This window comes from Mustela putorius, unplaced genomic scaffold (assembly GCF_011764305.1).
Source record: "Mustela putorius furo isolate JIRA1106 unplaced genomic scaffold, ASM1176430v1.1 tig00537303_pilon_pilon_pilon, whole genome shotgun sequence".
Lineage (NCBI taxonomy): Eukaryota > Metazoa > Chordata > Mammalia > Carnivora > Mustelidae > Mustela > Mustela putorius.
In genome coordinates, this window is record NW_025422441.1 from 515,978 (window position 1) to 526,855 (window position 10,878).

At 65.2% G+C, this 10,878-nt stretch overlaps 3 protein-coding genes across 5 annotated transcripts; 2 read left to right on the top strand and 1 right to left on the bottom strand.

The window, feature by feature from the left end:
- Positions 1–257: 257 nt before the first annotated feature.
- Positions 258–2,845, bottom strand: SLC52A2 (solute carrier family 52 member 2). Of its 3 annotated transcripts, none has more exons than XM_045074192.1 (5): positions 2,775–2,845; positions 1,989–2,177; positions 1,014–1,881; positions 796–919; positions 258–688 (listed from the first exon to the last, which is right to left on the bottom strand). In XM_045074192.1, exons 2-5 carry the CDS (start codon positions 2,116–2,118, stop codon positions 476–478), a joined length of 1,335 nt encoding a protein of 444 aa, XP_044930127.1. In that variant the 5' UTR covers positions 2,119–2,177; positions 2,775–2,845; the 3' UTR covers positions 258–475. The 3 variants fall into 3 exon arrangements, with proteins under 3 accessions (XP_044930127.1, XP_044930128.1, XP_004779469.1); XM_045074193.1 differs by lacking the exon at positions 2,775–2,845 and adding an exon at positions 2,639–2,770; XM_004779412.3 differs by lacking the exon at positions 2,775–2,845 and adding an exon at positions 2,493–2,628.
- A 100-nt stretch (positions 2,846–2,945) lies between these two features.
- Positions 2,946–5,975, top strand: FBXL6 (F-box and leucine rich repeat protein 6). The gene is made up of 9 exons (XM_045074179.1): positions 2,946–3,329; positions 3,605–3,763; positions 3,926–3,989; positions 4,284–4,415; positions 4,490–4,597; positions 4,684–4,797; positions 4,896–5,127; positions 5,214–5,460; positions 5,725–5,975. The coding sequence occupies exons 1-9, from the start codon at positions 2,968–2,970 to the stop codon at positions 5,873–5,875; spliced, it is 1,569 nt and encodes a 522-aa protein (XP_044930114.1). The 5' UTR covers positions 2,946–2,967; the 3' UTR covers positions 5,876–5,975.
- Positions 5,976–6,173: 198 nt separating this feature from the next.
- On the top strand, positions 6,174–8,298 carry TMEM249 (transmembrane protein 249). The gene is made up of 6 exons (XM_045074061.1): positions 6,174–6,179; positions 6,656–6,806; positions 6,972–7,066; positions 7,332–7,527; positions 7,709–7,794; positions 8,010–8,298. Exons 1-6 carry the CDS (start codon positions 6,174–6,176, stop codon positions 8,193–8,195), a joined length of 720 nt encoding a protein of 239 aa, XP_044929996.1. The 3' UTR covers positions 8,196–8,298.
- Positions 8,299–10,878: the final 2,580 nt, after the last annotated feature.

Below are 10,878 nucleotides of genomic sequence, written 5' to 3' on the forward strand. Positions count from 1 at the left end.
GAGCTGCTGTTGGGCCGACACGGCGCTACCTCTGCCGACCATGACCCGTCCTCTGGGGGGAGTTCCAAAAAGCTATGGAGGGATGGGGAGCAAGAGTCCAGGGCTCAGAGGGCACAACCCCAGGACCTATGAGAGCAGCCAGCCGGGGGGTGGGGGGCGGGGGGACCCCTGCTCAACAAACAGTTCAAGTCACCACTGCAGCTCAGCGAGGTCTCTCTGCACAGAAAGGGGCTACAGAAGTTAACTACTCGGACCCATGGAGTAACAGTGATTTATTGTGCAAACCCCACACAGGTTCCAGATTCGGGGCCAAGCCCACAGCCCTAGCTGGGCCCTGGCTCTGGGACTGTTCTGTGGTCCCCACTCTGACCAGCGTCTGCTGTGGAGTGTACAGGTGTCCAAGAGTGAGCCCACGTGTGAGGAGGCCCCTGGGGATGCGGGCGCTGGGGCATCTCGGTCCTCCAGCTGCCTAGGCTTAGGAGCTACACTGGTCCACACAGTCCGTCCCGCCGCGGAACACGTGAAAGATGCTGGTGGGAGGGAACATGGCAACAGCCCCGAGCAGGGAGCCCACCTGGATGGCCACGCCAGCTGCCAGCAGTGCCGGCCGGCCGCCGCTGTGCAGCAGGGAGCTGGCAGCCACCTTCACATAGGACAGCGCACCCAGGCACAGCACCCATGACAGCACCTGGGGAGGGCGAACACAGAAGCAGGAGAGCACGAGGGGCTCCCTGCCCTGGGGGAAACCCCTCCCCACCGCAGCCCTCTTTGCTTCGGTGTCCCCAGTGTACTTACCACAAGGACCACTCCTGTAGAGGTGCCCACCAGGGGTGGGCAAGGGCTCAGGACTGCCAGTGCCATCAGGTAGGCCCCGAAGAGCACACCCAGCACACAGAGACCACCCAGCCCTGCCAGAGACCTGCAGGGGGGAGCAGAAGCTCAGGGCTGGCTGCACCCAGACCCAGCCCCCATCCCTAAACTCTACCCCTAAGAGCTCGGGGACCTTTGAGTACCTGCAGAGCACGCCCATGGCCAGAAAGCAGGCGAGGGGGTTGGCAGCACTGCCCAGCACCACGGCCAGGTGGTAGGCCAGGCGGCCGTAGGGCAAGCAGGAAAAGCTCTGCACCGCAGGCAACACACCATTGGTCAGCGCATTGGTGACGGCCAGCAGGCCCAACAGGCAGGCTCTGTGGACAGAGAGCAGCCGCTGGGTCTCAGCGTCTGGGCTGGGAGTGACGCGTGCTGCTCGGCTCGGTGATTCCTGCAGTGGTGAGGCCTCTTCCTCCTCCTCCACCGCTGGGGCCCTCGCCCGCAGGCCAGACCCCGGACCCCCTGTGGGTGCAGATGGCGGGGTTGGCAGTAACAGCAGGAGACCCTGGAAGGCGGCGGCCGAAGTGACCAGAAGAGCGGTCAGCACCCAGAAAAAGGTGCTGGCGGGAAAACGCTCTGGGAAGTCGTGGGGGAGCCAGAGGGTGCCATTGGTGGGAGATGGCAAACATTCAAGGTGGCCTACGCCCTGCACAAGGGCCAGCACGCAGGGCAGCAGGGCACTGAGGCCCTGACCCAGGAAGAAGGAGCGCAAGAAGGGAGGTGGCAGGTGGCTCAAGAAGGGCAGGAAAGTGACGTTAGAGGCACAGCACGCCAGTGCCAGCACCAAGGCCAGCGTTAGGAAGGCCACGGAGTGGGGCTGCCCTGTGACTGGGGCCACATGGTGCCACAGGGGGGCCAGCAGGGCTGTGCCCGCTATGCTCAGCGCCTGGACCCCCTGGATGGGAGCCCGCTCGCTCTTGCCCGGAGCCAGCCGCCTCCACAGGGTCACCACCAACAGACCCAGGTTCCCCACCGCCACAAGCACAGAGAGGTATGACGGGAGACTCCAACCTGCCAGGAAGGGAGAAAGCCAAGTCAGGTGCTAAAAGACCAGGCGCAGCTGCAACCGGCCTCCGCGAGCACACCGAAGCCCCGCTCCCCTGCCCACTCCCACTTACCCTCCGGAAGGTCCTTCACCACGACCGGCAGCTCCACCCAGATCCCGTTGATGGCAGCCCAGGAGCCCATGCCAAAGAGGGCTACCAGCAGGTGGGTCCACAGCTGACGGCCCAGTGCGGGTGCTGCCATTCAGCGCAAGGCTGGGCCCTTCAGAACAGGCCAGGGGCACGCCCGCTCCTCTTCCCCACCTAGACCCAAAGAAAAGGCTTCAGCTCTCCTGGGAACTGAAGGCCTCTTCCATCTCGAAAGGAACAGGCACGCACGCGGGATCACAGGTCAAAGACGAAGTGGAGTCAGAAGAGGCTCCGGCCGCCTGGACCAGGGAACCTGGGGATGGCAGGCGCCAAACCAACCGGACGGCACGCCGGGCCCACGGAGCCACGACCCCAGAGGAAAACGAGGAAAAACGGACTCCACCGTCGGGTCTGAGCTGGTGAGACCACCACCCTCACCCCAAACGACACGGACTCCGGGACGGGGCACCGCCACGGCGCCACGCACACCTGTGCTGCTTCTGCGAGACCCGCGACAGCCGGAGCGCAGTCGGGCTCCGCGGGGAGCGGCGGGCCGGGACCCGCCCTCGCTGCGTCCGGCGGGCGGCGAGGAGCTGCCCGGGGCGCGGCGCTGCCCGCGCCTCCTGACCCCGCACCTGCGCGCTCCCCGCCCGACGGCGCGGCGTCTCGCCGCACTCCGAGGTCGCGGGCGGCGGCCCAGGGGCGCGGCCTCAGCCCGGAGCCGGTGGGGCTGGGAGACGCCGGCGCGCCCGAGCAGGAAGGCCAGCTCACCCGAACCGGAGGAAGCCGCGGGCCGGCCCGTCCCCGGCAGGACCCGCCGCCGGAAGTCCCGCCCCGCAAGGGGGAGCGGACGGGGGGGGGCGGCCCGGGCTTCCGGTCCCGCCTCCTCCCGCGGCCCCGCCTCCTTCCGGCGGCCTCGACTCTTCCGCGGCAGCGGGCAGCCCGGGGCGTGGGGCTGGGGGCGATGGCTCCCGGGGCGGCGCGGCGGGCCCGGCGCAGGGTGCGGGGCGCCCCGCCGGCCGGGGCGCGGGCTCGCTCGGCCGAGGACTGGTGGTGGGACCGGCTGGTGCCCCGCGGCTCCGGGTACCACCTGCTGCAGTCGGACAGCATGCTGCTGCTGCTGCCGGGCCCCGGGCCGGCCCGCCCCCGCGCGCAAAGACGGGCGGCCCGCGCCCCGGCCGCCAAGGCCAGGCCTAGAGCGGCGCCCGCTCCGGAGCCGCCGCGGGGGCCCGACCCGGGCTGGGGCGACCGCATCCCGCTGGAAATCCTGCTGCAGATTTTCGGGCTGCTGGTGGCGGCCGAGGGGCCCATGCCTTTCCTCGGCAGGTACCCGGGCCCGTCAAGCGCCGCAGCGGGGCTCGGGCTGACCTCCTGCCCGGCCCCGCGGGTGGCTGAGGCGGGGGGTGGGGGGCAGAGCGCGTGGCCGGGGGAGCGCTCGCACACGCGTGCGAGAGGGCACCGTCCCTCGGGCGTCCAGTGAGTCCCCAGGGCCTGTCCTTGAGCTGAGGTGGCCGCAGCGTCGTGACCGGCCTCTCCTCTTAGAAAACCCGCTCAGCAACGGCCACGAAAGGCCCGGCCCCTCAGCTGAGATTCCCCCCCAGGGCTGCACGCGTGTGCCGCCGCTGGCACGAGGCCGCCTCCCAGCCTGCGCTCTGGCACACCGTGACCCTGTCGCCCCCGCTGGCTGGTCGCCCGGCCAAGAGCGGAGCCAAGGCCGAGAAGAAGCTTCTTGCCTCTCTGGAGTGGCTGATGCCCAGTCGGTGAGCCGGCCCCTCCTTTCTTTGTTCCCTGGCTTCGTTGCTGTGGCTCCGAGAAAGCCGCAGGCCCATTTCTGTCCCCTACACCAAAGTGACGGGATGGGCTGATGCTGACAAAGGGGCAGCGTGGGGACACTATGCAGCTCTGCCTCTGCTGTCGGCCAGGTTCTCCCAGCTCCAGAGGCTGACCCTCATCCACTGGAAGTCCCAGGTACACCCTGTCTTGAAGGTGAGAGCTCTAGGCGGCCCTGCACACCAGCCGTGACGCTTGGGGATTGCCCAGTACTTCCAGGCAGTGGGTCAGGCACCCAGATCCCAGCGGCCCCATGGGGATGCCTGCCGGGTTCTCCTTGCCTTTCTCTTTCAGCAGGGAGGTGTCAGAAGTGGGAGCACCCGTGCTGGCCTTCCAGGGCAGAAAGGAGGTCCTAGCTGAGACAGTAGAGAGGGCTTGGCGTCGGCCACTGGTTTCTTTCCTTCGTGGACCACAGAGACCCAATCTTGGCTGGTGCTCTGTCTTCCACAGCTGGTTAGCGAGTGCTGTCCGCGGCTCACCTTCCTCAAGCTTTCTGACTGCCACGGCGTGACCCCCGACACTCTGGTCATGCTGGCCAAGGCCTGCTCCCAGCTCCACAGCCTGGACATACAGCACTCCATGGTGAGCCCTGTGTCCCCAGGGGTCCTGAAGAAGCCTGGGCCAGAGTGACAGGTACCCATGTGCTGGGTTCCCAGGTGGAGTCCACAGCTGTGGTGAATTTCCTGGAGGAGGCAGGGCCCCGAATGCGCAAGTTGTGGCTGACCTACAGCTCCCAGACGACAGCCATCTTGGGTGCGCTGCTGGTAGGTTGGTGGCAGGCACAGGCGAGCCCAGTGCTGAGCCGGGGACTGCCAGGCCGCTGAGCCTGCGCTCTGTGACCCCTCTGCAGGGCAGCTGTTGCCCCCGGCTCCAGGTCCTGGAGGTGAGCACCGGCATCAGTCGCAACAGCACTCCTCTCCAGCTGCCTGTGGAGGCCCTGCAGAAGGGCTGCCCCCAGCTGCAGGTACTGAGGCCCCGCCTCTCCCACCTGCTGGTACCCGATGGCCTGCCTCCCCCGCCTGCCACCCTCCCTCCCCATCTGCAGCCTGGGACTCCCTCCAGGTGCTGCGGCTGCTGAACCTGATGTGGCTGCCCAAGCCTGCCGGGCGAGTGGCGGCTCCCGGCCCGGGCTTCCCCAGCCTCGAGGAGCTCTGCCTTGCCGGCTCCACCTGCAACTTTGTGAGCGATGAGGCCCTGGGCCGCCTGCTCCACGGCTCCCCGAGTCTGCGCCTGCTGGATCTTCGAGGCTGTGCCCGCATCACACCGGCTGGCCTGTGTGATCTGCCGTGCCAGGGTCCGCTTCCTCTGGGTGCTGGCCAGGTGGGAAGGGTGTGGCTCCCCCTGCCCGCCCCACAGCTCGTGAACACCCTTTGTCTCCAGAGCTACAACAGCTTCACCTGGGCCTCTATGGCATGTCCGACCGGCTGACTCTGGCCAAAGAGGGCAGCCATCTGCTGACCCACAAATGGCGCCACAGTCTGCGGGAGCTGGACCTGAGTGGCCAGGGCTTCAGCGAGAAGGACTTGGAGCAGGCCTTGGCTGCCTTCTCAGCCACCCCTGGGGGCTCACCCCCCGCCTTATGCTCTGTCAACCTCAGGGGCACCCGGGTCACACCAAGCACAGTCAGGTCAGCATCCCCTTCCCCTGTCCCTTGGAGGCCTGCCTTGCAAGCTTCGAGGGTCCAAAGGGGAGCACACATTGGCTGGCCCCTGCTTCGGATGGCCCTTAGGGACACCATGGGTACAGGGCTTGGGCCTTGGGGCCTCTGGGTGGCAGAGCCAGCCGTGGCGCCTGGGCAGAGAGGGCTCCTTATGCTGGCCTAGCCCTGCCAGGGCCCGGGTCTTCCAGGAACCAGTGGCTCTGGTCCCCATGGCCTGCTCTGCCCCTCCAGCTCTGTGATCAGCAGCTGCCCAGGCCTGCTCTACCTCAACCTGGAGTCCTGCCGCTGCCTCCCTCGGGGCCTGAAGCGGGCCTACCGAGGCCAGGAGGAAGTCCAGTGGTGCCTCGAGCAGCTGCTTACCAGCCTCCCCTCCTCTGGCTAGGCAGTCCCGGACCCCGGGCGCTCAGGTGGCCACCGGTGCCCTCCACCCTTTACGTGTTCGGGATGATTGAGCGTTTTGTTACAATAAAACATTTTAGGAACTCTGTGTGGTCCTTCGGGTGGGGATGAGAGGACAGGTCTCGTACCTGAGGGAAGCGTCTAAGGCTGGAACTGGCGGAGAGCCTGTGGGGTAGGGTGGGGGTGGCCTCCCAGGGTGCCTGAGGCTGCCTGTGGTCATCCCTTGCTCACTCCTCCCTGGGCCTGAGTCCTGGACCCAAGTGTGTGTCCTGCCCTCGGACATGGAGGTGAGCGGTCTGTGGTTGTGGTCCAAGGTCTACCTAGGCAAAAGTGGTGATGGGGGGGGGGCTGCTCAGCGGTGGGGTTCAGTGTGGGGATCCTGCCTGCGGATTTCTCTCCACCTCCGGCCTGGGACGTTTTGCCACCCTCCCTTCGGGTGAGGACTGCGAACCAGGCCAAGGAGGGTGGCGCTGGGTGGTGTGGGGACTCGTGGGTGAGCGCGTGCTCACTTCGGGCCAGACCCGGGGACTCCCTGCAGAAGGGGTGGTCAACAACAGCCCCTTCTAGAACACGCTGCTCAGAACTTCTAGAACCCAGGCCGCGCCCAGCCTAGGCCACTGCCTCAGCTGGTGTTGCTCTTCCGTCTTTTGAAAGCCTTCCTGAAGGGCAGCCCTGGAGCCTTCGTGGTACGAGGTCAGTCCGACCGCGAGCCCCGGGTGCTGGCGACCTACCAGCAGCCCAGCTGACTCCGTTCCTAACCCAGGTCCCCAGGGGCCGCGTCCGCGGCCTGCCCACGACCTCCGGGGGCAAGCGCTTCCAGCTCTGGGCCCTGGGACTCTTCTGCACGGAGCGCCACCTGGCCCAGCGCCTTAAGCACGACAGCTTCTACCCGTTTACCCAGCAGCAGCCCAACGGTGCGCGCGGAGCCCTGCTGAACCCCCGCGGGGTCCAGTCCCGCTTGGGCAGGGCGGGGGCTGGCCCCGGGATCTGATTGGAGCGGGGGCGGGGCCAAGCCCGGGGCGCCGGGAGACGGCGGCGCCTGCAGGGCCCAGCCAGGCTCACGCGCCGCCCGCCCGCAGTCTTCGTGCTCGAGTACTACCTGGACACGCTGTGGAAGGGCGCTCTGCTCTTCGTCGTCTGCCTCGTCCTCGTCAGCTTCGGCCTCGTGAGCCAGGTGTGCTCCGCGCACCCCGCCCCCGCCGGCCTCCCCGGGCTGACCCCCCCCTCCGCGCACCCCGCCCCCGCCGGCCTCCCCGGGCTGACCCCCCCCTCCGCGCACCCCGCCCCCGCCGGCCTCCCCGGGGCTGACCCCCCCCCTCCGCGCACCCCGCCCCCGCCGGCCTCCAGGCCCTGGACCCCCTCCGCGCACCCCTCCAGACCCCCACGCCCTTTGGCAGCTGAGGCCCCCGCGGCTCCCGCGGCTCCCGCGGCTCCCGCAGGTGCTGAAGCAGGAGACGTGGGGCTTCCCCGCGTGCGGCGTGGTCGTTGGCCTGTGGCTCCTGATCTCGTCCCTGCCCCGTCGCCGCCTGGTGCTGAACCACACGCGCGGCACCTACCACTTCTCCATCCAGGGCCGCACCGTGTGCCAGGGGCCCATGCACCTGGTCTACGTGCGCCTGGCGCTCAGCTCCGACGGTGAAGCGGGCGCGGCCGCGGGCGGGGGCGGGTGTGCAAGGAAGCAGCTTGGGGACTGGGCGGGGGTGGGGGGGTGAGGGCGAGCCGACCTTCTGCCCTGCGACCCCAGCCCCTCTGCGCTCGCTCCCCAGAGCCCCCGCGGGCCCCAGCGCCCCTGGCTGAGCTGCTCGCCCCTCTCCAGCCTACGGAAGGTGCTTCTTCCAGTTGGTTCTGTGCGGCCACCAGCTCGAGCCGCTGGTGCTGGTGCAGCTGTCCGAGCGTTACCAGGTGGGTCTGCTCCAGCCCGCCCAGGGACCCCAGACACACTCCACTCCCCTGTTCCGTGCTGCAGGAGGCCTGCCACTGCTTAGGGTCTTAGGATGGGGCCTTTTTCAGCTGAGCCGGAACACCCTGCTGTGGGTGCCCGGGCCTTAGCACGGGCAGCTGGTGGAGGGGGCACCCGAGCTTACTGGTCTCCTCCTGACCGCCACCTGTTCCCACAGCAGATGGAATACCTGGGCCGTCACATTGCCCGGAAGCTCAACATTAACTACTTTGACTGTTCGGCCACCTCGTACCGGCACGTCGTCCGCCACTGGCCGCTGGGGGCCACATTCAGCCCTGGCATCCTGCAGCGCAAGCCGGGCACTTACAAGAGACGGAGCTTCCAGTCCTACCTGGACGTGTAACACCATAGGCAACCCCCAGACCACACTCTCCCTTCCCGGCCAGCCTCTCCCCTTCACCCCACTGCTAGTCTCCCTCTCAGTAAAGCCATCTCTTGCTTCCAGACAAGTGTTTCCTCCGTGGGCGTGCAGGGTGGGGGGCAGCCGCTCCAGGGTCTCCCCCTGGTGCACACCTCTCAGGACCTCAGGGAGCCTGCCAGGGAGCAAATCTTGGATTTGGGTTGGAAGCAGGGAGAGTCTGGGCTGGTAGCCCCTCCAGGCATCTGGACTCCTCAGGGGCAGGACAGGCTGCCTGTCGCGCCATCAGCAGCCCTTCCCTGTCCTCCTAGCCTCGGAAGTGCGGACCAATGAGCCGCATCTAGCAGTCAGAATGGGGTCAGTCTGAGTCACTTCCTAGTCCAGTCGGCAGTGGGATGGGCCACAGCCACAGGTCAAGCCTTGTGCCTGGGGGTACGTCTTGGACTAGACCGTCCCTGGAGTCGCTGCTGCAGAGCCCTAGGCCAGGGTTCCAGGCCTGCTGGAACTCCAGCCCCATATTGCCTTGTCCAGTGGGCATTCCCACCACTTAGGAGCCGCTCCTGGAGCAGAGGGCAGTGGGCCACTGGGGACTCAGGAGGAGGGGCAACTGGCACTGTCCATGTGGCTGTCCTGGTCAACATCTTTCCTCAGGGCCATCCTGGTGACCCAGGTCATTGGGTTTTGTGTCCATGATGTCCCTAGGACCAGAACCAGCTGCATAATTGGCAGAGCCCCAAGTAGAATGAGAACACAGAGCCTCTTGATAAAAAATTATTAAGTGTCCAGAAGAGGGTGCCTGTGTGGCTCAGTGGGTTTGGCTCCCCTTGTGATCCTGGGACTGGGACTGAGCCAAGCATCAGCCTCCCTGCTCAGCGAGGAGCCTGCTCCCCCTGCTTCCCCCCAGTCCCCCTGCCCCTGCCCCTCACCCTGCTCCTGCACTCACACACATGCTCACTCAATCTCTCTTGGGTGCACTCTCTTACATAAATAAATAAATAAAATCTGTTTTAAAAACAAGAATTCCAGAAGGAGACGCTAAAGCATTAAGCACAGTGTGGGGCGTCCCTGGGCTCCGTCGGTAGAGCCTGTGAATCTTGGTCTCAGGATTGTGAGTTCAAGCCCCACACTGGGGGTAGAGTTTACTTAATAAACAAACAAAGAACAAAACCCAGTATGGGCTCTTCTGAGCTTGGGGTCCCGTGTGACTGCCCAGGTCACGTGCTAGGAATCTGGTCCTGCCTGGAACCAGGGCTCAGAATCCCTCTCTGGTCAACTGCTGCTCCCGAGGCTGGCCAAAGCCTGTGGGCGCATGCACATCCCTACTGTCATGGGCAGGGTCTGGGAACTGCTGGAGTTGCTTTAGCCAGTCCCACGGCCCAAGAGCAGGGTCTTCTCGCCAGTCAGAAGATAGGGCCTAAGGGGCACCTAGGTGGCCTAATTGGTTGGGTGTCTGCCTCCGGCTCAGGTCATGATCCTGGGGTCCTGAGATCAAGCCCCACATTGGGCTCCCAGGTCAGTATGGAGCCTTCCCCTCTTCCCTTGTATGTGCGCGCTCTCTCTCTCTCAAATAAAATCTAAAAAAAAAAAGAAGGGCCCAAGTTACTCCCAGACTGAGAGTGCCCTGCTTTTACCAGGGGACAGGCTGGAGGGGGCGGAGGAGCCCGGCAGCGATGGGCTTGGGACAGGTTGAGGGACAATGTCATGGAGGAAGCTGAGGAGGGGCGACGCTGGCCGTGGGGCTGGGCTGGCTGGGGGAGTGGCTTTTGGCTAAGCTAGAATGGGTTAGGAAGGCGGGCCTTTCCCTTGGGCTCCGGGGCCGCTCAGATCCGTCCGTGCTTCAGTGGGGGACACTGAAGAGCTAACTTGGATACTGCCCAAGTGGTCAGGGAGGGAGGATGGTGTCCCCCGAGCTAGGGGGACCAGGGAAAACCTTTCCAAGGATCCAGCATTTGAGCTGATAAGGAGCTGGGGGCCATGGGGAGCTCTGGGGAAGAGCGTCTGAGCCTGGGGACGGGAGCGTTAAGGGTGTGATGCAGGAACGAATTTCTTGGCTGGGCAGAAGAGGAAAGGATCGGGAACAATTTGTGACTGCACGCAGGGTCTCTTTACCCATCCTCCACTTGTTCCTTAAAAAGAATCCCTCCCCCCATGTTTAACTAGGCATATGGTCCCGCAGAAGAAAGACTGCATTGCCTGCATTACAGACAGATATGTGTGGTCTTGAGACTAATTCCTGGCCAGTGTGATATAAGAATCAGTACGTAAAATCTCCAAACATGTCCTTAAAGGGAGGGGTTTGCCTATCTTTGCCAGTTCCTTTTTTTCCCCTATGGCCTAGAACGTGCCCACAATGACTGGAGCGCAAGCAGCCATCTTGGGCTGTGAGGTAGACCGCAGGGGTGGAGGACAGCAGCAAGACTGAGCGGAGGAGCTTGAAGCCTGCAGCCCACCCCCCCACTCCAGACGGCTCAGGCTCACCTCTTTGCAAAAGAGAAAAACTTCTATGGTGCAAGCTATTGTTATTTGGGGTTTTCTAACACTTGTAGCTTAGCCCCTGATTTGAATGGAAAAAAAAAAAGATAATTAGCTTCAGGAGGTGGTGGGGTGGGAAGCTTCCAGGAAGGGAGAAGGCAAGTTGCGGAACCTCTGCCCGGAGAAGGGGAGATGG

Bases quoted from the DNA above. Each gene is read 5' to 3' on its own strand.
- SLC52A2 (XM_045074192.1), bottom strand. From the start codon at position 2,118: ATGGCAGCACCCGCACTGGGCCGTCAGCTGTGGACCCACCTGCTGGTA. The intron at 1,882-1,988 runs GTAAGTGGGAGT...CCTTCCTGGCAG, and splicing joins GGTGAAGGACCTTCCGGAGG to GTTGGAGTCTCCCGTCATAC. The intron at 920-1,013 runs GTACTCAAAGGT...TCCCCCCTGCAG, and splicing joins GCCATGGGCGTGCTCTGCAG to GTCTCTGGCAGGGCTGGGTG.
- TMEM249 (XM_045074061.1), top strand. The intron at 7,067-7,331 runs GTGTGCTCCGCG...CGGCTCCCGCAG, and splicing joins GCTTCGGCCTCGTGAGCCAG to GTGCTGAAGCAGGAGACGTG. The intron at 7,795-8,009 runs GTGGGTCTGCTC...CTGTTCCCACAG, and splicing joins AGCTGTCCGAGCGTTACCAG to CAGATGGAATACCTGGGCCG.
- FBXL6 (XM_045074179.1), top strand. From the start codon at position 2,968: ATGGCTCCCGGGGCGGCGCGGCGGGCCCGGCGCAGGGTGCGGGGCGCC. The intron at 3,330-3,604 runs GTACCCGGGCCC...ATTCCCCCCCAG, and splicing joins CCCATGCCTTTCCTCGGCAG to GGCTGCACGCGTGTGCCGCC. The intron at 4,416-4,489 runs GTGAGCCCTGTG...CTGGGTTCCCAG, and splicing joins TGGACATACAGCACTCCATG to GTGGAGTCCACAGCTGTGGT.